This window comes from Salvelinus sp. IW2-2015, linkage group LG4q.1:29 (genome assembly GCF_002910315.2).
Source record: "Salvelinus sp. IW2-2015 linkage group LG4q.1:29, ASM291031v2, whole genome shotgun sequence".
Classification (NCBI taxonomy): domain Eukaryota; kingdom Metazoa; phylum Chordata; class Actinopteri; order Salmoniformes; family Salmonidae; genus Salvelinus; species Salvelinus sp. IW2-2015.
Genome location: NC_036842.1, coordinates 6,867,580 through 6,892,934, shown reverse-complemented (window position 1 = coordinate 6,892,934; position 25,355 = coordinate 6,867,580). Strand labels below are relative to the sequence as shown.

Here is a 25,355-nt window from a genome sequence, read left to right as displayed (position 1 = left end):
ATAATGGGCCATTCGAAATCAAAACTAATTTAATACAGTATTAGTAAAGACAATATTACATTGAGAATAGTCTGATGGGTGATAGTATGATCACTTTATGAGAGAACAGTGTGTGCAGCCTGAGGCAAGGAACAGAGGGCAAGCTTTTTTTTGTGACTTTCTCAAGTCATCAATAGCCTATAGTCGCATCATGCAGCCTATTTATGAATTGATTTCTAAGACATTCTAAGGTTTGTATCAACACAACTAAAGTTGCCAAATAAATCTAAATCTAGCGTAACCTATAGGACCTGTTTCAAATGATCACTGTTATGCTCAACATAGCCTTCATATACACACTCAGGAATGGGAAGAAAAAAAAATTATTCAGCTAAATTTAATTATATTCTTCTTACTATAAAATCAAATAATGGCAAGGGACTTATATGCATGTCTTGTCTGCTATATGAACAAGCCTACAGCCTATATGGCATGCTTTGTAGCCAGATAACATACAGCAATAGCCCAACTCATATTCTGTTGATATGAAATATAGTTTCTTTAGACCTATCTAAAATAGATAATGGATTGTTATATATTAAAGTGATGTATTATTAAATTGGATTTATTGGAGATACTAAATGTGTTTATGTTAATTATTGGTCAATTACCATGAGACCGAAAGTCTTGCATGACAAGAGCCAGCTGATAAATTGTCAGGACCGCCAGAGCACTAGTGTGTGAACACCATTTGCCTCATGCAGCGCTACACATCTCTTTCGCATAGAGTTGATCAGGCTGTTGATTGTGGCCTGTGGAATGTTGTTCCACTCCTCTTTAATGGCTGTGTGAAGTTGATGGATATTGGCAGGAACTGGAATACGCTGTTGTACACGTAGAGCATCCCAAATGTGCTCAATGGGTGACATGTCTGGTGAGTATGCAGGCCACACAAGAACTGGGACATTTTCAGCTTCCAGGAATTGTGTACAGATCCTTGCGACTATGCATTATCATGCTGAAACATGAGGTGAGTGCGGTGGATGAATGGCACTACAATGGGCCTCAGGAGGATCTCATTTCGGTTACGCTGTGCTTTCAAATAGCCATTGATAAAATGCTATTGTGTTCGGTTTCCCTAGCTTATGATGTCAACTCTGTTCACAAATTGACATCAGTAAACCGCTCACCCACACGCTCACCCACTCCCAGTGCAGTTGAAACCGGGATTTATCCACGAAGAGCACACTCCTCCAGTCGCCATCAAAGGTGAGCATTTGCCCACTGAAGTGGGTTACATTTACGAACTGCAGTCAGGTCAAGACCCTGGTGAGGATGACGAGCACGCAGATGAGTTTCACTGAGACGGTTTCTGACAGTTTGTGCAGAAATTCTTCGGTTGTGAAAACCCACAGTTTCATCAGCTATCCGAGTGGCTGGTCTCAGACGATCCCGCAGGTGAAGAAGCCGGATGTGGAGGGGCTGGTGTGGTTACACGGGGTCTGGTCTACGGTTGTGAGGCTGGGTTGGAAGGACTGGCAAATTGTATAAAACTACGTTGGATGGGGCTTACGGTAGAGAAATTAACATTCAGTTCTCTGGCAACAGCTCTGGTGGACATCCCAGCAGTCAGCATGCCAATTGCACACTCCCGCAAAACTTGAGACATCTTTGCCAATGTGTTGTGTGACAAAACTGCACATTTTAGAGTGGCCTTTTATTGTCCCCAGCACAAGGTGCACCTGTGTAGATTATCTTATCTTTGCAAAGGAGAAATGCTCACTAATAGGAATGTAAAAAAACATTTGCACAACATTTTAGAGAAATAAGCTTTTTCTACATATGGGAAATGTCTAGTATCTTTTATTTAAGCTCATAAAACATGGGACCAACACTTTACATGTTGCGTTTTATATTTTTGTTCATTGTAGATATCAGGCGACCATAAGAGCAGCTCTCTCCAGGGGAGGCTAGATGAGAGGACTGAATGGTTGTCAAGTGTAAGGTATGCTTCAGGCTGCATGTGTTAGTCTGCCCAGTGCAGAATATACCCTCACACACAGATCGATGTCTTCATTATGATAAAGTGGTCTGACTAAGCTCAAAGTAGGAAACCCTCAAATGTCAGTAGTGGCCACAGTTGTGGGAACTCCATTTTTGAGAAAAGTGAAATTATCTATTTGATTTTATCAATTTGTACGATAACCCTTTGGTGTGTTGTCAATCAGAGGTGTACCCTTTTCAATCTGAGTACGTAGTGGTTATTCAAACTATGAGATCAGAGATTTTATGGAATGGGGTGAGTGGGTGGGTTGAGATTTCTTCTGTTAGATGAAGTGACCATTCGTTTAAAGTACGTGCCTATATGATTCATACTGTGAGTCACAGTTTATTTAGTTCATGTGATATTTTTTTATTTATGGAGTGACATTATGGGTAAAATTAAGGGAATTTAAGAGAGTATAAAAGATGCCCGATCACTGAAATGTTCAGTTCTCAAATTAACACAAAGATGAGCAAGGCACATCTGATTGGTAAATGACATAATTTTACAATTGATTGGTAACTGATTCAATTTAACACATGTTGACTTTGACAGCTTTCCTGGCTTCTTTCTGACATGTTGTAATTGTGGTATTGGTCTGTGTGTTGAATTCATTTTTTGCAGGTTATGTCACACTGGCTTTTGCAGTGTACCTTGTTGACAGCATTTCAGCAAAGCATAAGGGATGTCTCCAAAAAATGCAGGATGAGGCTATAAATGATATCAGACCAAAATATAACATGGATGTAAGTCAGATTTCTAAAAGTTTGTTTCTTTGAATGTATTAATTATCTTGTTGATATTAGGTTTGTACATTCTGAGATTCCCTGAGGTTTGAAACACCTAAGTGGTTTCATTTGCAGGCAATGTGGAAAACTTACTGTGGAAGTTGGATACCGAAGCATTATAACAAGGTAAGCTCTTAATATCCTACCGGTTGGACTTGATTTAGACTAAATGTTTTTTTTTCAATGACTAAAGCCATCATATTATACATTTAATTTCACTTTGCAGACAATCCTGCCTAATTGCATTTTCAAATGGTCTCACTGCCCACTGCCCAGTGAAAAATGCGTTATGGAGGAATTGAGGAAGATACAATGTAGTTTGGCATCTTCTGCAAAGGTGAGTATTTTGAACATTCTTAGCTGTTATATTTTCCATATTTGTCTGTCATTGTTATTATTATGACAGACAGTAATCACATGGAGTTTCTCTGAAATCAAAGGTATAAATAGTATTGTCTTTGATTGTATGTTTGATTTTCACAGGGTGAAGAGTGTGGGAATCTGAAGGGCATTAAGACACGGCCATGTAAAGGTGCACAAGTTCAATGCAAGTTCTTGGAATGCTGGCAAATTTTTGTATCTGCAAACCTGATAGATATTTATTTTAAATCATAGCCACATTTAAAACCAGCAGCAGAAAATCTGTCTGATATTGTTTTATAAATCAAATATTAATCAACACTGTAATTGTTTATCAATTATTTTCTGTAAATGTACTTATGCAACCTTCTTTGGTGAAATCTATGTATGTTCTATATGATTGCTTATTTTCAGATATTACGTTTTTCATTTCAACATATTTTTTAATTTGGTTATTTCAGGATTTATTAATGATGTCTTATTTCTGTATTTAAAAAATAATAATAAACGTTTGATAATAAACACTGTAATACCGTATTTTGATTTAGCTACAACACAAAATATGGGGTGGGGGATTAATTCATTATTTTATTCTCAATAGACACACAAGGCAATATATTATTTACTATACTAATAATTTATCAGACCGTTTTCAAGATTTTGTTGATAAATTTATTTGCAATATAATAGAGATTGAGAGGGGTAGATATTTATGGAGGGAATATCAGGGAATTTATCACGCGGAAGTTATAATTCTGTTAAATCCAGTCTATCGGACACATTTCAGTGTTACACAAGATGTGGTCACGCTTTGAAAAACATTGAAGAACCACAGGAATAACGTTATTCTGCTTGCCGTTTCAAATAGATTACGAAAAAGGTCGCTACATTTGATAGAAAGCATTACTTGATATACATCATAACCTAAAACATGCCTGTGGGTAGTAAAAAGGGAAGCGTTATATTTTCAGGCTTCAGAGCATTGGGACTGTATTCGAATCACCTCTCACACGTGGTACGGTACCATAAGAAACATCGAGAGTTCTACATTGTAACATCCGTGGGAAACTGTTTCCACACGTACAATGTAAGTACTTATGTTGATAAATGTAACGATAACGTTAGCTATTTACTTGTCACATAGACATAATTTAAAACACATATGATGATAGTGTCTTTGCCATTTCCTGATGTCAACTAGATCGATGAAACAACATAGCTAGAGGATGTGCCACGAATGCAATGCCAGATTTTGAGGGCAGCCTTTTCTAAAATAACGTTATTTACCCTTACGAAAAAAGATTGCAGTCAGAGTGCAGTATGCTGCAAATACTGCGCCCAAAATACCACAGTAGACTGCAGTTACTGCACTTTTACTGTAGTTTCAAAACTGCTAGATTTTTTTGTACGAGTACATTAAGTTATCTGATAGCTCGCTAATTGTCATATTATAAACAGAGTGGTTATTTAGTGGTCCTATTGGTGGTCATCATTAGTTCTGTAGCCATAACAGTGACTAAAAAGATAAGTTATCATCAGTTCACCTTTTTGCACATTCCATTGTTTTGTTTGGTATTGATATCAACCATTTGCAATGTTACAGGTCAAGAAACTTGGAATCGTTGCTGTCAGTAAGTAGGACTTCATGTATATTTATGTCGTTTAATTTAAAGGTAGCCTTTGTGATATGATGACATTTTACACAGTGGGACGTCCTCCCAACAGAAATCAACAGCACTCAAATGCATATCTGCCAAAAGAGACACTGTTTGCTCTTCCTAATGTGGGCATGTGTCAAGGGAGGGCATACATCGGGAAGATTGGATTCTGTGGATGTCTGTAAGAGTTTCCCGACTGTGTATGACGATCACTCGTATCACTAAGTCTAGCTCCCTTTTATTAATTCACCGGTGTTACAGTTTCAAACAATTTGACTGTAGATTTAAGGAATGTATGAATTTTCCCAAGGTAATGCACTTCCAGAGGACATATCATACCTAGCAGCTGATCGAATGCTGGTCTATGTTGCAATTGGGAAAAAAGTATCAGCATTTGCCAGGAACAAAGAGGTGAAGTATTCATTCCATCACTTATATGATGATGATGACGACATCAAACTATTTAGGCCACCTACTTGTCATGACACGAGGCTAGCTGAGGGCACACACTCGCTTTAGCGTAAATGTTACGTTGATTATAGTGAATGACATTGCTTATAGTAAACTGACTGTGCGATGTTGCGTCTATCCAGGTTGTTCACACGTACACCGGCCATGGAGCCGATGTTCACCTCCTGCTGCCTTTTGGGGATCACATCATTTCTGTAGACCGGGACAATGCTGTCATCGTTTGGGATGTGGAGTCAGAGGGTTGGTGTTGCTAAAATAATGCAGAACTGTTCATTGGGATCATCTTTTGAGTTGATCTGTTCCAATTAACCTTGAGTTGAACATGTTTTGGTAAAGTGATTGTTTTGAAATGATGATCAGTGTTTTTTCATTCTCCAGTCATACCAGTTTTTGTGAAGCCAATGAAATGGTTTTGTTCTCTCGCGCTTGTTTGTCCCACAGAGGAGTACCTGCAGATAACATTTGACAAAGTGTCATTTGAGGTGTCTGCTGTAATGCACCCAAGCACTTACCTGAACAAGATCCTCTTTGGGAGTAGCCAAGGAGGTCTCCAGCTCTGGAATGTCAAATCCAAGTACGGTCGTTCATGTAGTTTTCAAATATTTTGAACTAAAAAGTATTGGTTTATCATTTGTTTGTGAAATTATAAAATGGATGGAAGGACAGAACAGCCAAATATCTGTATTAATGCAACTAAAATTGTTGTAGTGTGCTTTATCAAAGTTGGGTCTTAAATGTAGGAATGTTTGCCATGTTCTCTGTGCTCATTAAGTGCATTTCTTTTGTATCTTAGCAAGCTTCTGTACACCTTCACTGGATGGCCATCAGGAGTTACAGTGCTTCAGCAGGTTGGTTAAAAAATCATTTTACATTTCTCAAAGCTGAACGTTTTTAGGTTGAGGAACAGTCAAGCAAACACATGTTCAACTCCTTTCAAATACTGTATAGAATGAAGGTACTGTGTAGCCTACATTCTGGCTCGGGAAGACATGCAGGCAGTGGCATAGGCAGAAATCAAAAATTTAAGTGGGCCAATATTTGGGCACTCGAACCATATTTAAATTATCATAAACGCATAGCCTACCCTATACCCTACTGTATTCAGTCACACATAACAAACCATCTAATGTGATTTCGCATTACAGACCAAATAGTCTTGTAGACCTACGGAAATCCACGACTCTTGCATTTTAACATGCGACTCTACACATAATAAACCGTAGGCCTATGTAACGTTAATAATCGCACTAGGCAGCCGTAGACTAGAACAGTGGTCACCAACTTTTTCTTGGTCTAAATCACTTTGAGTGAAAATGTAAGCAGGGTGTGCCTACAATGTATTGTCTGATATCTTTTAAATGCACAATAGCCTATAGGGCCTCACTATAGTGTATGGCAGGAGAAGCACAGGGAAAAGTTCTATTTCCAATGGAAGTAAGTTCTTAAAAATGATAGGCTATTTACATTGACTGGAAATAAACACTGTTTCATGCATTTGCCTCTTTTCATATATAATAAGAGAGGTCAGATTTCTCCATGTAGGCCATTTCCTAACGTACAGTGCCTTGTATTTGAAAACTCAAGTCTCAAGCTAAGCTATATGATAACCCTGGTAATAGGTCCGTCGATGTAGCCTATTACTTGCGAGGCACATCAGAGCATAAATAGAAATCTCTTTTTTATTTTTTCCATTTCACTGGACCGATGGTCATGTGGGGCGGCAGGTAGCCTAGTGGTTAGAGTGTTGGGCCAGTAACTGAAAGGTTGCTAGATCGAATCCCCGAGCCGACAAGGTAAAAATCTGTCGTTCTGCCCTTGAACAAGGCAGTTAACCCACGGTTCCTAGGCCGTCATTGTAAATAAGAATTTGTTCTTAACTGACTTGCCTGGTAAAATAAAAACTGTCTCAGCGGAGTTAGAAAGAGTGCGAGGTGAAGTGTTTCATGATTTCTAAAAGTGTTGAATAAAAAGAGCGTTTTAGTGCTGATCATTGTCTCTGACTGTATTCAAACTGTCTTTAGGGCCCTTGATTAGATCAATGCAATCATTTTGGGTGCCGGTACCGTTTATATTTTGGTGCAGGTACTCCTCAGTACTTTTGAGATAATATTCTATAAGAGGTTTGAGGTGCCGATATATATATTTCCTGTGAGCTCCTGACCAAGTCAAGTACTGTGCTTAAGTTTAAAGACAAATAATGTCTTAGAGCAAAATGCTCTATCTGATTGGGTGGGCCTGGCTCTCCAGTGGGTGCTGTGCCTAAGCCCCTGCATACAGGTAACTGCCAAAATAAAGGAAACCCCAACGGCCACCACGAGCCAGAACCGCTTCAATGCACCTTGGCATAGATTCTACAAGTGTCTGGAACTGTATTGGAGCGATGTGACACCATTGTTCCGCGGGTGGTTTTATTTGGCTTCCCAGGCTGAATGAGCAAAGCATTTTTATAAAATGTTAAAACGCCAGAAAATCAGCTCCAAGTAATTTTAATTTGGGAAATCTGTTCCCAAGTATTCCCACGCATAATAGAAAGAAGTGATTGTATACAAATGTAAGCAAGGTTTGAAATTATTATGTGTCAGTCAAATATTATATTGGTTTTGACTTCTTGCGGTCAATTTTCAGCCTTAAAATTATTTGTAATTATTTTCCGTCCCCCCCAACCATCCTCTCAAGAAAAGATCAGCCTGCGGCTGAATCTAGTTGATGATCCCCGGTATACACTTTGTATGGGATCTACTGTGTAGAAAAGTTGGCTACTGTGCAATCAGAAATTCTATGTGTGGGCCTCCCGAGTGGCGCAGTGTTCTAAGGCTCTGTCGCAGCCGGCCGTGACCAGGAGACCCATGGGGCGGCGCACAGCGTCGTCCGGGTTAGGGGAGGGTTTGGCCAGGAGGGATGTCCTTGTCCCATCGTGCACTCGCGACTCCTGGTGGCGGGCCTGCCGCAGTGCCCGCTGACACGGTTGCCAGGTGCACAGTGTTTCCTCCAACACATTGGTGAGGATGGCTACCGGGTTAAGTGGGCATTGTGTCAAGAAGCAGTGCGGCTTGGTCCGTGCGGGAGTTGCAGAGATGAGACAAGACTATAACTACCAATTGGATACCTCGAAATTGGGGGGGGGAAAGAGATTCAATCTGTTTCCTGTCAAGATTATCTCTCACCCATTTTCTCTAAACCGCCCCCTCAGACCCCAGCTGTGGACGTTGTAGGAGTTGGCCTATCATCGGGTCAGATCATCATCCACAACATCAAGTTTGATGAGTCACTGATGAAGTTCCAGCAAGACTGGGGCCCAGTCACTTCCCTTTCCTTCAGAACAGGTGACATCCCCAATTGAACGAGGTGTTGTCTTTATGATTATAATGATAAACACAACATTGTGTGGCTTCATTTTGTGTCTGGTGCGTCACTGCTTTGAGTACAATATAATAAATAAAATGTTTACTCACCTCTTAACACTTTGATGTGATTGTCTTCTAGATGGCCATCCAGTAATGGCGGCTGGTAGTCCTCTTGGACATATTGGGCTGTGGGATCTGGAGGAGAAGAAGCTTGTTTGTCAGATGAGAGATGCCCACAACACAGCTATCGCAGGACTAACATTCCTCCATGGCGAGCCTCTTCTCATCACCAATGGGGCTGATAACGGCATTCGGGTTAGTGTTACTTAAATTGTGTCATTCACTAGAGGGCGTCACTGTACAATTGCTTCTTTTTTTTTACTACACATCTTAAAGAAGGGGTGTCAAACATACTGCCACATCTTCACTTGAAACTGTGTGGAAATGATTGTGTCTACGTTAATTTCTTGACTGTGTCCAGCTTGCTAATAATCACCGACATGAAAGCTTGACAGTCAGGGAGCATCGAAAATGTAAAAGATTGAAAACCGAATGCGCTCCGCCCGGACCTCTTTGAAGATCAAATGTGCCCCCCCGGACCCCTTTGAAGATCAAATGTGCCCCCCCCGGACCTCTTTGAAGATCAAATGTGCCCCCCGGACCTCTTTGAAGATCAAATGTGCCCCCCCGGACTCTTTGGAAGATCAATGTGCCCCCCCGGACCTCTTTGAAGATCAAATGTGCCCCCCTCCCCCCGGACCTCTTTGAAGATCAAATGTGCCCCCCCCCCCCGGACCTCTTTGAAGATCAATATGTGTCCCCCCCGGACCTCTTTGAAAATCAAATGTGCCCCCCGGACCTCTTTGTAGACGAATGCGCCCCCCGGACCTCTTTGTAGACCCGAATGCCGCCCCCCGGACCTCTTTGTAGACCGAATGCGCCCCCCCCGGACCCTCTTTTGGACGAATGCGCCCCCCCGGACCTCTTTTGTAGAACCGAATGCGGCCCCCGGACTTCTTTGTAGACCGAATGCGCCCCCCCGGACTCTTTGTAGACCGAATGCGGCCCCCCGGACTTCTTTGTAGACCGAATGCGGGCCCCCCCGGACCTCTTTGTAGACGCCGACATGCGGGACCTCTTTGTTAGACCGAATGGCGGCCCCCGACCTCTTTTAGACCGAATGCGCCTCCCGGAGCTCTTTGTAGATGCGCTGAATGCGGGACCTCTTGTGTAGACCGACCTGCGCCCCCCGGACCTCTTTGTAGACCGAATGCGCCCCCCCGGACCTCTTTTGTAGACCGAATGCCGGGACCTCTTTGTAGACCGATGCCGCCCCCCCGGACCTCTTTGTAGACCGAATGCGGGACCTCTTTGTAGACCGAATGCGCCCCCCCGGACCTCTTTGTAGACCGAATGCGGAACCTCTTTGTAGACCGAATGCGGCCCCCCGGACTCTTTTTGAGACCGACATGCGGCCCCCCGGACCTTTTGTAGACCGAATGCGCCCCCCCGGAACCTCTTTGTAGACCGAATGCGGCCCCCGCGACCTCTTTGTAAGACCGATGCGGCCCCCCCGGACCTCTTTGTAGACTGATATGCGGCCCCCGGCAACCTCTTTGTTAGTCCGAATCGCGCCCCCCCCCCGGACCTCTTTGTAGACCGAATGCGCCCCCCAGGGTAAAATTTGTTTGACACCCCTGTCTTAAAGCTTGTGTTTGCAAATCTCAAGTTGCAAATTCAGCACTGCTAACACATTCTCGTACCAACATATTTGACCTTTATTTAACTAGGCAAGTCAGTTAAGAACAATTCTTATTTACAATGACGGCCTACCCCGGCCAAACCCGGACGACGCTGGGCCAATTGTGCGCCACCCTATGGGACTCCCAATCACGGCCGGATGTGATACAGCCTGGATTCAAACCAGGGACTGTAGTGACGCCTTCTTTCACTGAGATGCAGAGCCTTAGACCGCTGTGCCACTCGGGAGCCCTCAAGATTTGGTATTCAACCATAGAGTTTTGAATGATCAGTCATATTCCTCAGGTGTGGATCTTTGACACGGCGGGCGGAGGAGGCCGTCTACTCAGGAGTCGTCTGGGACACAGCGCCCCGCCCACTAAGGTCCAGCACCACGGCCTGAACGGACATCACATTCTCAGTGCTGGTATGTGTGACTTGCTTTATCAGGCAGTTGTATAAGGCATCTGATTTATTTTTTTATTTTTTTCCTAATCCGCTGTACTCTTTCTTTTTCTAAGGTCAAGATGGTACTCTGCAGTCGTTCTCCACTGTTCATGAGCGATTCAACAGGAGTTTAGGACATGGTACGATTACATTTTTTCCGTTGTAGGAAAAATTGCTGTTATGGACAATGAGATGTCAATTTGAGTACTGTTTACCTGCATGAATCCTTGTTTGCTCTATTCTTCATGACAATAAACCAATTGGTAACTAGGTTCCATCAACAAGAAGAAATCCAAAAAGAAAAGCTTGAGGTATGACCAACTAAAGCTTCCTGCCATCACCACTTTCGCCTCAGGTATGTTTAGCACATAAAAAAAACTCAAAACAAGTCAGTTTATCTGTGATAACCTTTATCATTGAATGGGATTTAATTTGTTAAAACGTTTGTTTTCTCTGATTCTATGTGTGATGTAGAGAGTGCCCGTCAGAGTGATTGGGACAGTATAGTGGCGTGTCACCGAGGGTACCTCATGACGACCACCTGGAACTATCAGAAGGGCAGCATGGGAGCACACAAGCTGGAGCCAGAACGCTTCAACAAGAACCGCGCTCTCAGCGTCCATGCTACGGTAGCTAAATATATGTCAAATGTGTTGTTTTTAGTGTCAAATGAACCCAAATGATTTGATGAGTTAGTTTATAACGCAAAGTTTATTATAGTTTTGAAACACATTATGTTTATGCGCTGTTTATGTTGTTAAAATGTGTACTTTCTCCTCAGGCGGTGGATATCACGTCATGTGGTAACTTCGTGGTGGTAGGACTCTCATCTGGACATATTGACATTTACAACATGCAGTCTGGCATGCATAGGGGTCAATATGGAGAGGACGAAGGTAAGTACCCCCAGAAAGACAATTACCGGTGTATATTTGGCTTGTGCTTTCCGTGAAAGATTCGGCTTCTTTTGTCCCGTCTCTGACCCTGTAGCTCACAGGGGGGCGGTGCGCGGCGTGTCGGTGGATGGACTCAACCAGCTGACCGTGAGTGCCGGAGCTGACAAACTGGTCAACATCTGGAAGTTCAAATCTAGGAAGCTGGTCCACTCCATTGACCTGGGCACCAGGCCCGTCACCACACACCTGCACCGGGACAGGTACGGGACAGATAACACCACAGGGAAGAATAGCACTTACACGACTGCACTTCTTCCAACTGATTTTAGTTTTCACGTGGTTATAACATAGCTGTAGAAACGTGTCTGATTGCAGTCTTTTCTGTCCCTGGTAAAGTGGCATGTTGGCCGTGGCGCTGGACGACTTCACGCTCAATGTTATGGACCTGGAGACCAAGAGGATTGTCCGCAAGTTCTCTGGCCACCGAGGACAGGTCAATGACATGGTGAGTCGTTATCTTTCTTGATCCCCCTTTCTCAGTTTTTTTTTCTCGATTTTGATATATATATATCTTTTTGAGTACTGAGGATTTTTCTTGTCTGACATTTCCCCTCAGGCTTTCAGTCCAGACGGTCGTTGGTTGATAACGGCAGCCATGGACTGTACTATCAAGACATGGGACCTTCCCTCTGGCTGGTAAGACTAACCCTTCCGCTTCTGGAGCTACCTCTCGTCATTTCCTCTCTCCTCTCGCCATAACCTGAAATCGTGGAATTGACTTTTGTCCAGATTCTTTTTATTTTACATTTTTTAAGGGCTTTATCATAAATGTAGTTTATCAATGAATCTCCTTCAAGTGCTCTGCAGGGGAATTTCCCTCTCAGCCTTGACTTGATTTATTCTCTTTTTTTTTTTGCTGTCACTGTTAACTTTCTTTCCTAGCCTGGTGGACTGCTTCTTGGTCGACTTTGCTGCAGTCAGTCTGACCATGTCACCCACAGGGGACTTTCTAGCCACCTCCCATGTCGACAACTTGGGGATCTACTTATGGTATGAGTCACCACCACATCAAAGAAAGACTGTGCGGGGGGGGAGTCAATGATTATCTGAGGTTATGTCATTATTACAGAACCTAACCTGCTGGTTCATGTTCCCACTAACAGGCAACCAAGCATTCGATGATAAAGGAACAATCTTGATTAGCTTAGTCTTTGAATACATGAGACTCAGCGAATTAGTAGTCATATGGTCAATTGTTACAGCATCTATGCAACTTAATAGTTATTTATGAAGGATTATTATGAAGGATTTTTGATATTTCCTTGTATTCAAGTAGTTTGCTGTGACACAATGTGTTGCATGTATATTGAGTAGTAGTATCACATCCAGTATAATAGTATTCAGGATAGTAACTGGTAGTATTCAGCAATAATAATAATGTATGACATTTACCAGGCGCTTTTGCCCAAAGCGACTTAGTCATGTGTGCATACATTTTACGTACGGCAGGTCCCGGGAATTGAACCCACTATCCTGGCGTTGCAAGCGCCATGCTCTACCAACTGAGCTACAGAGCACAACGTCATAGTAGTATTCAGTATTAGTATTTCATCGAGTACAGGCCCAGCTGAATGAACAACAAAGACAGAATGCAGTATTCATTCACACTATGCCCGTAGAATAGGAAACAAAGTGAATTATGCTATGCTTACTGGATGAAGTATATATGAGCATTCAGATCAGCCTTCCTGATTGAACATTCGTACAGCTACATTAGTATTATTGTTGAGTGAGCATCCCACGTTGAGTGAATTCCATATTGTTGTGTTTCCAGGTCCAACAACACGCTGTGCGGTATGGTGTCGTTGCGCCCCCTGCCTGCAGATTACGAGCCCACCGCGATCATGCTGCCAGGAACCTGTCCCAGCCAAGGTACCGACTGAACAGCCACTGTACCCATGTAGCACTTACTCTGTACGGAGCACAGGGGGCTCGAAAGTCCCCCACACCATCTGGACTGGCACATGTAACAGTGGTACCAGCCAATTATTCAAGCGGTCCTTTTGAATATTGACTAGATATTGATGGAGAAAAACAATACTGTGCCGTAATGTGTGTGGGCATTCAAATGCTTGAAATAGCCTTTCTGGAACTTAAGCAATATTAGATGGTAGTTGATGGTATCCGTTGCCAAAGAAACATGAGTTTTCTTCTGCAGATGAAGAGGGAGAGGGAGATGCTGATCTCGACACTGAGATGATAGAGTATGAGTCTCCTGAGCAACTGGACGAGCAGCTGGTCACCCTCTCTCTGCTGGCCGACTCTCGCTGGAAGAACCTGCTGCACCTCGACATCATCAAGGTGAGCATGTCACACTGTGGTTGTCTGTGGAGGGAAAATGGGTCCACCTACAGGGTCTCAAGCCCAGGTTGTCTGTGCGACTCAAGACTGTCTTAGCCCTCTGAGCTAAACCCAAGGCAACACAAGTCTCCTTATACTTGCAGTGACTGACAACACGTGTAGTAATATCATTGTCATCGCGTCATAAGACAGACATTCACAGTGCTCATATATTTTGTTTTTGTTATGTCGGACTGAAATGACATTGGTGTTTTCCCCTTTCACATATAGCAACGGAACAAACCCAAGGAGCCCCCCAAGGTTCCAAAGGCTGCCCCCTTCTTTATGCCCACCATCCCAGGACTAATTCCACAGTTTGCCCCCTCTGAAGGCTCCAACCAGGGGGAACAGGTGAGAGAAGTTAGCGACTTCTTCAAGTTCTGATAATTAACAGAACTCCATGAATGACCCTGAAACCACAACACTGTAAAAGACATGTTCATATATTTTTTTAAACATTTAAAGTAAATAACAGGAGCTGGAATCCTTAATGTTGAAACTGCCATGTCTGTTTGCGATGTTCAAGTCAAATTGTATTTGTCACATGCGCCGAATACAATAGCAGACCTGCCAACATGCACACATTTTGCGTACCAACTGCGCAACTCTCTGTCCATGTACGAGATCTGAGTTTAAAGTACACAAATGAATAGGGACTGATTTATTATTATTTTTTAAATTACATTTGAATAAAAAATAAATCCACTGAGTAAATCTAACATCCCTGTTCTCGAGCTGCAACACACAGGCATCTACGGAGTTTGTGTCAACGGACACGGAGATGAATGCATCATTATTGGACGTAGCTACCCCGTGTCTGCTCCTCCTCCTCTTTGTTGTGATGCTGAGTTTGCCGACTGTCAGCTGTACGTTAACACATGGGCAAATCCCTTTTCGACTCAGTGTGTTGTGGAAAGGTAAACACTTAATTGTTTCACGCTAACGTGAGCGAACATAAGATGGACATTCAGTGGGCACTAAAGTGCCAGCAGTTCACTCGCATTTGCTAGTGAAATAAATTAAATGCAAATAAGAAAAATAACTGGTCGCATTTGTGCGAGTGATATACATTTAATTCTGCGTCCCATTAGTTGTATTTTCCACGTAACATTACGAGGATCACGCAACCTGATAGACTGTAACTGAAATTATGATCCGCGTCAGAAAAAAGCACTACAAAAGTATAATCCCAAATAAATATAAACATCTTGTCATTAAATGGAGTCGGGAGTTTAGAAGACTGCATGATGAAGAATGAATGAGTGTCCTGTATTAGCTATAGGGGCAATGCTTCTAAAATGCCTTTGCAGTAGATTTGAGATTTGATCAATTTAAAAAATCTGAAATGATGTATGTGCTGCACATGTATGTGCTGCACAGACATCCAATAAGCACCTTTACATCGGCTGACACATTGCCAACAGGCAGACAGCCAAGATCTCCTCCCTCAACTTTTTCACAGCATGCTTTCCCTGCATTATTTCTGAGGGAGCCTCTGTTGATCTGGTGGAAGATGAGTTTAGACTCTTATCAGGCAACAACCTTTGAGCAGAGTCTGGTCAACATGCGCACGGATCAGGCCAGGAGAGAAATCTGCACAATGAAAAAAGGGTGGCAGCCTGGTCTACTCCCACCTTTTGGCTGTGATGCTGGGGATATTCAGTCTCGTTTCCAAGGACAAAACCCAGTACAGAGCTTCCCTCAGTACAGACATGCTGAGTGCCCTCATTACCAAGGTTTCAATGATTGCCAGAGGAACTGTTTGCCACGGAGAAGTCTACCCTGATGCCCTGCTGCGTGAGGCTAAATCTGCTAGCTGCCAGGCAAATCTGTCTAGGAAATGATTTCCTGAACATTTGAAGGTCTCCAGAAGGTTTGTTCTCACCCACTGTTTCCTATCATAGTTTTTTCCTTTTTATTATGGATAACATGTTGATTTGATACTGATGCTCTGCTCAAACATTTGTTGCTCTTATCATTTTTTATTTCTTTTTTAATTCCCTTGGATAAGACGTTTGTACATTTTGTACTTAAACAAACAACTTGTTATTATTTGCTTAATATATTTTTTTTAAGTTTAAGAATTTAGGCCCTTTGTGTGTTCTTTCTAATTACATCTTGTTAGTGACTTTTACCATGTGTGGAACCTGGAATACTGTCAAAGTATTTGGTAATCAAGTAGACTTGATTTGGTACAATTCTATAATTGCGATCAGACTCGCGAACAACGCTGGCACGTGCGGGGGAAGGAACCTACGAGCGCGAGTTGTGCTACAAAAAGGTGCTACGAGCGCGAGTTGAATCTCCAATTTGCTGCGCGCGTCTGGTGCTCTAAAAAGTTGAACAGGGTTGGCTGGTCTGCAATAGGTGTAGACCTTACAGTGAAATGCTTACTTACAAGCCCTTAACCAACAATGACGTTTTAAGAAAAAATACAGGGGGTACTGGTACAGAGTCGATGTGCGAGGGCACCGGTTAGTCGAGGTAATTTGTACATGTAGGTAGAGTTATTATGCTATGGAGATAAGTAACAGAGAGTAGCAGCAGTGTAAAGGGGGGAGGGGGGGGGGCAATACATTTACATTTAAATCATTTAGCAGACGCTCTTATCCAGACCGACTTACAAATTGGAAAGTTCATACATATTCATCCTGGTCCCCCCGTGGGGAATGAACCCACAACCCTGGCGTTGCAAGGCCATGCTCTACCAACTGAGCCACACGGGACCATGATGGTCTGGGTAGCCATTTTAATTAGATGTTCAGGAGTCTTATGGCTTGAGGGTAGAAGCTGTTCAGAACCCTCTTGGACCTAGATTGGTGCTATCAAAGACCCAGCCACCCTAGTCATAGACTTGGTGCTCCCATGCGGTAGCAGAAGAGAAGTCTATGACTAGGGTGGCTGGGGTCTTTGATAATTTTTAGGGCCTTCCTCTGACACCGCCTGGTGTAGAGGTCCTGGATGGCAGGAAGCTTGTCCCCAGTGATGTACAGGCCAGACGCACTACCCTCTAGTGCCTTGCGGTCGGAGGCCGAGCAGTTGCCAGGCAGTGATGCAACCAGTTAGGATGCTTTCTGGTGCAGCTGTAGAACCTTTTGAGGATCTGAGGACCCATGCCAAATCTTTTCAGCCTCCTGAGGGGGATAGGTTTTGTCATGCCCTCTTCACGACTGTCTGTGTGCTTGGACCATGTTAGTTTGTTGGTGATGTGAACGCCAAGGAGCTTGAAGCTCTCAACACTGCTCCACTAACAACACATTGAATGAGAATGTGGGTGTGCTCGGTCCTCCTTTCCTGTAGCCCACAATCATCTCCTTTTCTGATCATGTTGAGGGAGAGGTTGTTTGTCCTGGCACCACCGGCCAGGTCGCTATCCTCCCTGTAGGCTGTCTCGTCATTGTCACTGTTGTGTCATTGGCAAACGTAATGATGGGTGTTGGAGTCATACCTGGTCATGAGTGAACAGACAGTACAGGAGAGACTGAGGGCCCCGTGTTGAGGATCAGCGTGGCTGATGTGTTGTTACTACCCTATAACTACCCTTGGGGTGTTTAGCCTTCAAAGCACTTCATGGCTTCAGACGTGAGTGCTATAGGTCGGTATTCTTTAGGCAGGTTCCTTAGTGTTCTTGGGCACAGGGACTATGGTGGTCTGCTTGAAACATGTTGGTATTACAGACTCAGACAGGGAGAGGTTGAAAATGTCAGTGAAGACCCTTGCCAGTTGGTAAGTGCATTCTCGGAGTACACGTCCTGGTAATCTGTCTGGCCCTGCGGCCTTGTGAATGTTGACCTGTTTAAAGGTCTTACTCACATCAGCTACGGAGAGCGTCATCACACAGTCGTCCGGAACAGCTGATGCTGTCATGCATGCTTCAGTGTTACTTGCCTCAAAGCGAGCATAGAAGTCATTTAGCTCGTCTGGTAAGCTCGTGTTCTTCCCTTTTGTAGTCTAATAGTTTGCAAGCCCTGCCACATCCGACGAGCATCGGAGACGGTGTAGTAAGATTCGATCTTAGTCCTGTATTGACACTTTGCCTGTTTGATGGTTCGGCGGAGGGCATAGCAGAATTTCTTATAAGCTTCCGGGTTAGAGTCCCGCTCCTTGAAAGCGGCAGCTCTACCCTTTAGCTCAGTGCGGATGTTGCCTGTAATCCATGGCTTCTGGTTGGGGTATGTACGTACGGTCACTGTGGGGACGACGTCATCGATGCACTTATTGATGAAGCCAGTGACTGATGTGGTGTACTAAATGCTTTGTATGCTTCTCTGTGTGTGGAGTAAAAGTGGTCGAGAGTAGTTTTTTTCTCCTCTGGTTGCACATTTAACATGCTGGTAGAAATGAGGTCAAATGTATTTGAGTTTTTCTGCATTAAAGTCCCCAGCCACTAGGAGCGCCGCCTCTGGGTGTGCGTTTTCCTGTTTGCTTATGGCCGTATACAGCTCATTAAGTGCAGTCTTAGTGCCAACATCGGTTTGTGGTGGGAAATGGGCAGCTACGAAGAATATAGATGAGAATTTTCGAGGTAGATAGTGTTGTCTACAGCTTATCATTAAATACTCATACGTGCAAAACCTCGAGACTTCCTTAGATTTCGTGCACCAGCTGTTTACAAATATACAGTTGAAGTCGGAAGTTTCCATACACTTAGGTTGGAGTCATTAAAACTCGTTTTTCAACCACTCCGCAAATTTCTTGTTAACAAACTATAGTTTTGGCAAGTCGGTTAGGACATCTACTTTGTGCATGACACAAGTAATCTTTCCAACAATTGTTTACAGACAGATTATTTCACTTATAATTCAATGTATGACAATTCCAGTGGGTCAGAAGTTACATACACTAAGTTGACTGTGCCTTTAAACAACTTGTAAAATTCCAAAAAATGATAGGCTAATTTACATCATTTGAGTCAATTGGAGGTGTTCCTGTGGATGTATTTCAAGGCCTACCTTCAATCTCAGTGCCTCTTTGCTTGACATCATGGGAAAATCAAAAGAAATCAGCCAAAACCTCAGAAAAAAACTTGTAGACCTCCACAAGTCTGGTTCATCCCTGGGAGCAATTTCTAAATGCCTGAAGGTACTACTTTCATCTGTACAAACAATAGTACGCAAGCATAAACACCATGCGACCACGCAGCCGTCATAGCGCTCAGGAAGGAGACGTGTTCTGTCTCCTAGAGAGGAACGTACTTTGGTGCGAAAAGTGCAAATCAATCCCAGCACAACAGCAAAGGACCCTGTGAAGATGCTGGAGGAAACGGGTACAAACGTATCTGTATCCACAGTAAAATGAGTCCTATAGTTGCATAACCTGAAAGGCTGCTCAACAAGGAAGAAGCCACTGCTCCAAAACCGCCATAAAAAAGCCAGAACTACGGTTTTGCAACTGCAACATGGGCACAAAGATCGTTTTTTTTTTGTAGAATGTCCTCTGGTCTGATGAAACAAAAATAGAACTGTTTGGCCATAATGACCATCGTTTGTTTGGAGGGAAAAGGGGGAAGCTTGCAAGCCGAAGAACACCATCCCAACCAAGAAGCAGGGGGGTGGCAGCATCATGTTGTGGGGTTGCTTTGCTGCAGGAGGGACTGGTGCACTTCACAAATAGATGGCATCATGAGGGGGAAAATTATGTGGATATATTGAAGCAACATCTCAAGACGTCAGTCAGGAATTTAAAGCTTGGTAGCAAATGGGTCTTCCAAATGGACAATGGCCCCAAGCATACTTCCAAAGTTGTGGCAAAATGGCTTAAGGACAACAAAGTCAAGGTATTGGAGTGGCCATCACAAAGCCCTGACCTCAATCCTATAGAAAATGTGTGGGCAGAACTGAAAGTGTGTGACAAAGGAGGCCTACAAACCTGACTCGGTTACACCAACTCTGTCATGAGGAATGGGCCAAAATTTACCCAACTTATTGTGGGAAGCTTGTAGAAGGCTACCCATAACGTTTGACCCAAGTTAAATAATCGAAAGGCAATGCTACCAAATACTAATTGAGTGTATGTGAACTTCTGACACACTGGGAATGTGATGAAAGAAATATAAAGCTGAAATAAATCATTCTCTACTATTATTCTGACATTTCACATTCTTAAAATAAAGTGGTGATCCTAACTGACCTAAGACAGGGAATTTTTACTAGGATTAAATGTCAGGAATTGTGAAAAACTGAGTTGAAATGTATTTGGCTAAGGTGTATGTAAACTTCCGACTTCAACTGTACATAGACCGCCACCCCTCGTCTTACCAGAGTCCGCTGTTCTATCCTGCCGTAAAGCTTAAAACCCACCAGCTGTATGTTATTCATGTCGTCGTTCAGCCACGACTCGGTAAAACATAAGATATTACAGTTTTTAATGTCCCATTTGGTGGGATATACGTGCTCCGAGTTCGTCTATTTTATTATCAATTGATTGTACGTTGGCTAACAGGACCGATGGGAAAGGTAGATTACCCTCTCGGCGACGGATCCTAACAAGGCACCCGGATCTTCGTCCACGACACCTCCGTCCTTTTCTCCTGTGAATTACGGGGTTGAGGCCCTTGCCGGGTGTCTGAAGTAAATCCTTCCCGTCCGACTCATTGAAGAAAAAGTATTCCTCCAGTATGGGTTGAGTAATCGGTGTCCTGATATCTAAAAGCTCTTTTCAGTCATAAGAAATGGTGGCATAAACATTATGTACAAAATAACTTACAAATAACGCTAAAAAACATACACTATAGCACAATTGGTTACGGGATCGTGAAACGGCAGCCATCTCCTTTGGCTCCATTCTTCCACAACAACAACAACGACGAAGTTAGTGCAAACAAACACTTTTTTTTTTCTCTAACATGGGCGACGCTAAAGCTCAACTACCCAACCTAGTGGGTTAGGGCCAGGTAGGGTCTGTTGTTTCCCATCAATAACGAGGGTATGGGCAGGGCTCGGGTATCACTAAATTGACCACTAACATTTTGAAGCTGAGCTATTTGCTCGTGATCTGCTGCGAGGTACTGTCATATCTGACTAAGATCATAACATGGTGTCAGAAGTGCTTCAACCTCATCAAATATAAGACAGGAGAGATTCTTTCACAGAAAATAATAATGTTCCTTGAGTTTTGTCGGAGTTCAGAGGGACTAAGTAGCTAACAGTCTACTGCTCTCTGTCTCGTCATTGAACTGAGCAGCCCAGGCGGAGCCATTTGCTATAGATACTCACAGATACAGAACCACCATGAGCAGCGACTGACAGACAGCGAGGAGTAGCTATAATGCATTTGCTAACAGAGGAAGTTATTTTGGATTTCGGGCAGCCGGGCCTTAAAATTGTCAGAAGCAATCAGACCTGGGTAGGGTAGGGCCTGAGTGTCGCTGGCATGGGTAGGGCTCGGACTTGAAATTCGTGCCCGTGCAGGGCTCTAGGCGACCCTCCCCACCTCTGCTTTGTCAACAAAACAATAATGGCTGTGGGGTGGACAGTGGCGCTGTTTCCCCTACTACTGATTCCAACTTTAAAAAAGGTTGTTTGCTTTTCATATTATCCCCACTCCCATAATAACTGTTACTTGGTTTAAACAATGCTTCTTTTGTTTACTTTTTTCACAGTCAAAGATTGTGAATTTTGGAGTCCTGGCACAGAAGTCCCTTTTCTACCAACAGCTAGAATCTGCTATGCTCAGCAACAAATGTAAGTCTGAATCTCACTTAGCTAGCTATTACTCACCGCACACCTCTTGCAAGCATAGCAATTCCTCTAACCCCAAATCAATTCTGAGGCCATAAAAACGCAAGAATATCTTTTATAATCACAATACTTGGGCCTACTGTTATGAAGTCAAGTCATTAGCATGTGCACTAACTAAAGTATTATTTTACATTTCTAATGGCATGTACCTCAGGGCAATAGCAATACAATGAATAACCTGTCGTCATTGTTTCCTCCAGATGATGGCCCTGTGGGGATGCTGAAAGAGATGGGTCCGTCTGGAATTGATACCGAACTCCGAGGCCTGGCCCCTGATATGGGTGGAGACGTCTCCGTCTTACAAGGTTTCCTGAAGATGGTGGCCAGCATGCTGGACTCCAAGAGAGACTTTGATCTGGCACAGGCCTACCTGGCTCTCTTCCTAAAGGTAACCACATAAATATCATAGTCACTAACACTGCACGTTTAATAAGCCGCTGTTATACCAAGGTTCGCGTTAGTTCACAGCTGTATTTTCAAAATGCAGACATCTGTATTTAAAAATGAAAAAATTAATTTGCCTGCGTTTAATATTGAAAGTTGTTTTTTTGTTTTTTTTGCTTCACATGGTGATCAAGGCCGTGCAATTATAGTTTACCATCACAAAAAATACATTAGTGCGACATATTCCTTGGAAAATAGCTTCATTTTCATCAGATGACTACAGAAGTGCAACACTATTTGGCTAGTAGTAAATGAGAAAGGTATTTTTTTGCCAAGAATTATGCATAGCCATCATATTTATCATAGAAAGAATGTAGCCAGCTACATTTCCTAATGTTTTGCCTGAAGTGAATCTTCATTTTACAGGAGAAACCGAGAAAAGTACCAGAGAAAAGTAGCTACACGTCAGTCAGAGCGCTGTCTGATGATAGAATGCCCATTCGTGAATTCTCATCTGAGTGGAGAAGTGCAACTGAAGCACAAGATTTGTCTGATGCCGAGCAGAACTTACAATAAGGAGCGTTTTAGGTCTGGTTTACAAAACAAAGCAAGATATTTATTTAGCTTTTTTATCTATTTTTCTGGGTGAAAAATACAGAGTTCTGCGTTAATGCAACCACTGTATACCTGTGTAAAAACAGTTTATTTTTATTTAATCTACATTTTATTGTTACGTTTTAGTCCAATGTTGTTACTACAGTAATTGTATCGTTGTTACAAAGGTATAAGAGCAGCTTAATGTTAAATGTTATCAACTCCGATGCCACGAGATGAAGGGGAAAGTTGTTTTCTGTTGCATTGACTGCAGCCAGCAGATGGCATCAGAACGTTATGATTGGGAAGAAAAAACAGAAACGTAAAAATACTCTGATACACAACGCCCTATTCAATCAAAACTAATACCCAGATTTCCTGTAGACGTCAAATAAAAATGAAACAAGAAAACATGTTTGACTTGATATTCTGTTCTTTCCCTCTTAAAATACAATCTATTTTGTTGAGTACCTTCATTCAAATTGCATCTTTACAGAACATGAAGAATGATGTTTTTGTCTTAAGAGCAGCTTAATGTTAAATGTTATCAACTCCGATGCCACGAGATGAAGGGGAAAGTTGTTTTCTGTTGCATTGACTGCAGCCAGCAGATGGCATCAGAACATTATGATTGGGAAGAAAAAACAGAAACGTAAAAATACTCTGATACACAACGCCCTATTCAATCAAAACTAATACCCAGATTTCCTGTAGACGTCAAATAAAAATGAAACAAGAAAACATGTTTGACTTGATATTCTGTTGTTTCCCTCTTAAAATACAATCTATTTTGTTGAGTACCTTCATTCAAATTGCATCTTTACAGAACATGAAGAATGATGTTTTTGTCTTCACAGCACCACAGGCACGTTCTGAGGGCAAGTAACACGTGTGTGTTCATGTATGGCTAGACTTGCATCCATCACTAACCCTGGTTCGTCTCTCTCTAGCTGCATCTCAGACTGATCTCCCAGGAACCAGGGCTGATGGAGGAGGCATCTAAAGTATCAGAGAAACTGGAGGAGACTTGGACATCCATGCAGACACTTTTCAATCAGAGCCTGTGTTTGCTGTCATACACCAAGAGTGCACTGCTTTGAAGTGTACCTCTCCCAACGTTGTTTTTCACCATAAAAGTTGTGTATAAATCTCCTATACAGTATTCTCGGCGCAAGTATCACAGTTGATGCAAGAGAAATTGGTCACATTTTATGTTGAAGTGCTCTCATGCTTTTGTAATGGTCTAACAAAATATGAAGTTCAATGAATCCATGGTTGATCGAAACCTGATGTAACCGTTTAAAATAAACATGATTGTATTTCTCCAGATTGTTTTCACTTTGTTTGTTCCTTTGGTCAGCTTTAGTTTGCTTTGTTCCCTGCTGTCTCAATAGTGTACAGCATAGTAATACGGATTATACAGAGGATAAAGCTCCGGTGCATCCTGTTTCCATTGATCATCCTTGATGTTTCTACAACTTGGAGTCCACCTGTGGTAAATTCAATTGATTGGACCTGATTTGGAAAGGCACACACTTGTCTATATAAGGTCCCACAGTTGACAGTACATATTAGAGCAACAACGAAGCCATGAGGTCGAAAGAATTGTCCCTAGAGCTCCGAGACAGGATTGTGTCGAGGCACAGATCTGGGGTAGGGTACCAAAACGTTTCTGCAGCATTGAAGGTCCCCAAGAACACAGTGGCCTCAATGATTCTTAAATGGAAGAAGTTTGTAACCACCAAAACCTTTCCTAGAGCTGGCCGCCCGGCCAAACTGAGCAATCGGTGGAGAAGGGCCTTGGTCAAGGAGGTGACCAACAACCCGATGGTCACTCTGACAGAGCTCCAGAGTTCCTCTGTTGAGATGGGAGGACCTTCCAGAAGGACAACTCTGCAGCACTCCACCAATCAGGTATGATAGAGTGGCCAGACGGAAGCCACTCCTCAATAAAAGACACATGACAGCCAGCTTGGAGTTTGCCAAAATGCACCTAAAGACTCAGACCATGAGAAACAAGATTCTCTGGTCTGATGGAACTAAGATTGAACTCTTTGGCCTGAATGCCAAGCGTCACATATGGAGGAAACCTTGCACCATCCCTACGGTGAAGCATGGTGGCGGCAGCATCATGCTGTGGGGATGTTTTTCAGTGGCAGTTACTGGGAAACTAGTCAGGATCGAGGGAAAGATGAACAGAGCAAAGTAGAGAGAGATCCTTGATGAAAACCTGCTCCAGAGCGCTCAGTACCTCAGACTAGGGTGAAGGTTCACCTTCCAACAGGACAACAACCCTAAGCACACAGCCAAGACAACACAAGAGTGGCTTCGGGACAAGTCTCTGAATGTCTTTAAGTGTCCCAGTCAGAGCCCGGACTTGAACCTGATTGAATATCTCTGGAGAGACCTGAAAATAGCTGTGCACTAACGCTCCCAATCAAACCTGACAGTGCTTGAGAGGATATGCACAGAAGAATGGGAGAGACTCCCCAAATATAGGTGTCCCAAGTT

At 43.0% G+C, this 25,355-nt stretch overlaps 1 protein-coding gene across 1 annotated transcript; it reads left to right on the top strand.

The window, feature by feature from the left end:
• The first annotated feature begins 3,959 nt into the window (after positions 1–3,959).
• On the top strand, positions 3,960–24,171 carry wdr36 (WD repeat domain 36). Its single transcript, XM_023983501.2, has 23 exons — positions 3,960–4,258; positions 4,775–4,802; positions 5,140–5,240; positions 5,423–5,540; positions 5,742–5,874; positions 6,094–6,148; positions 8,491–8,623; positions 8,784–8,959; positions 10,691–10,811; positions 10,906–10,971; positions 11,103–11,186; positions 11,306–11,460; positions 11,613–11,727; positions 11,822–11,987; positions 12,124–12,232; positions 12,344–12,423; positions 12,670–12,777; positions 13,562–13,659; positions 13,946–14,088; positions 14,359–14,478; positions 21,728–21,809; positions 22,067–22,254; positions 23,795–24,171. The coding sequence occupies exons 1-23, from the start codon at positions 4,103–4,105 to the stop codon at positions 23,942–23,944; spliced, it is 2,685 nt and encodes an 894-aa protein (XP_023839269.1). The 5' UTR covers positions 3,960–4,102; the 3' UTR covers positions 23,945–24,171.
• The last annotated feature ends 1,184 nt before the right edge of the window (positions 24,172–25,355 follow it).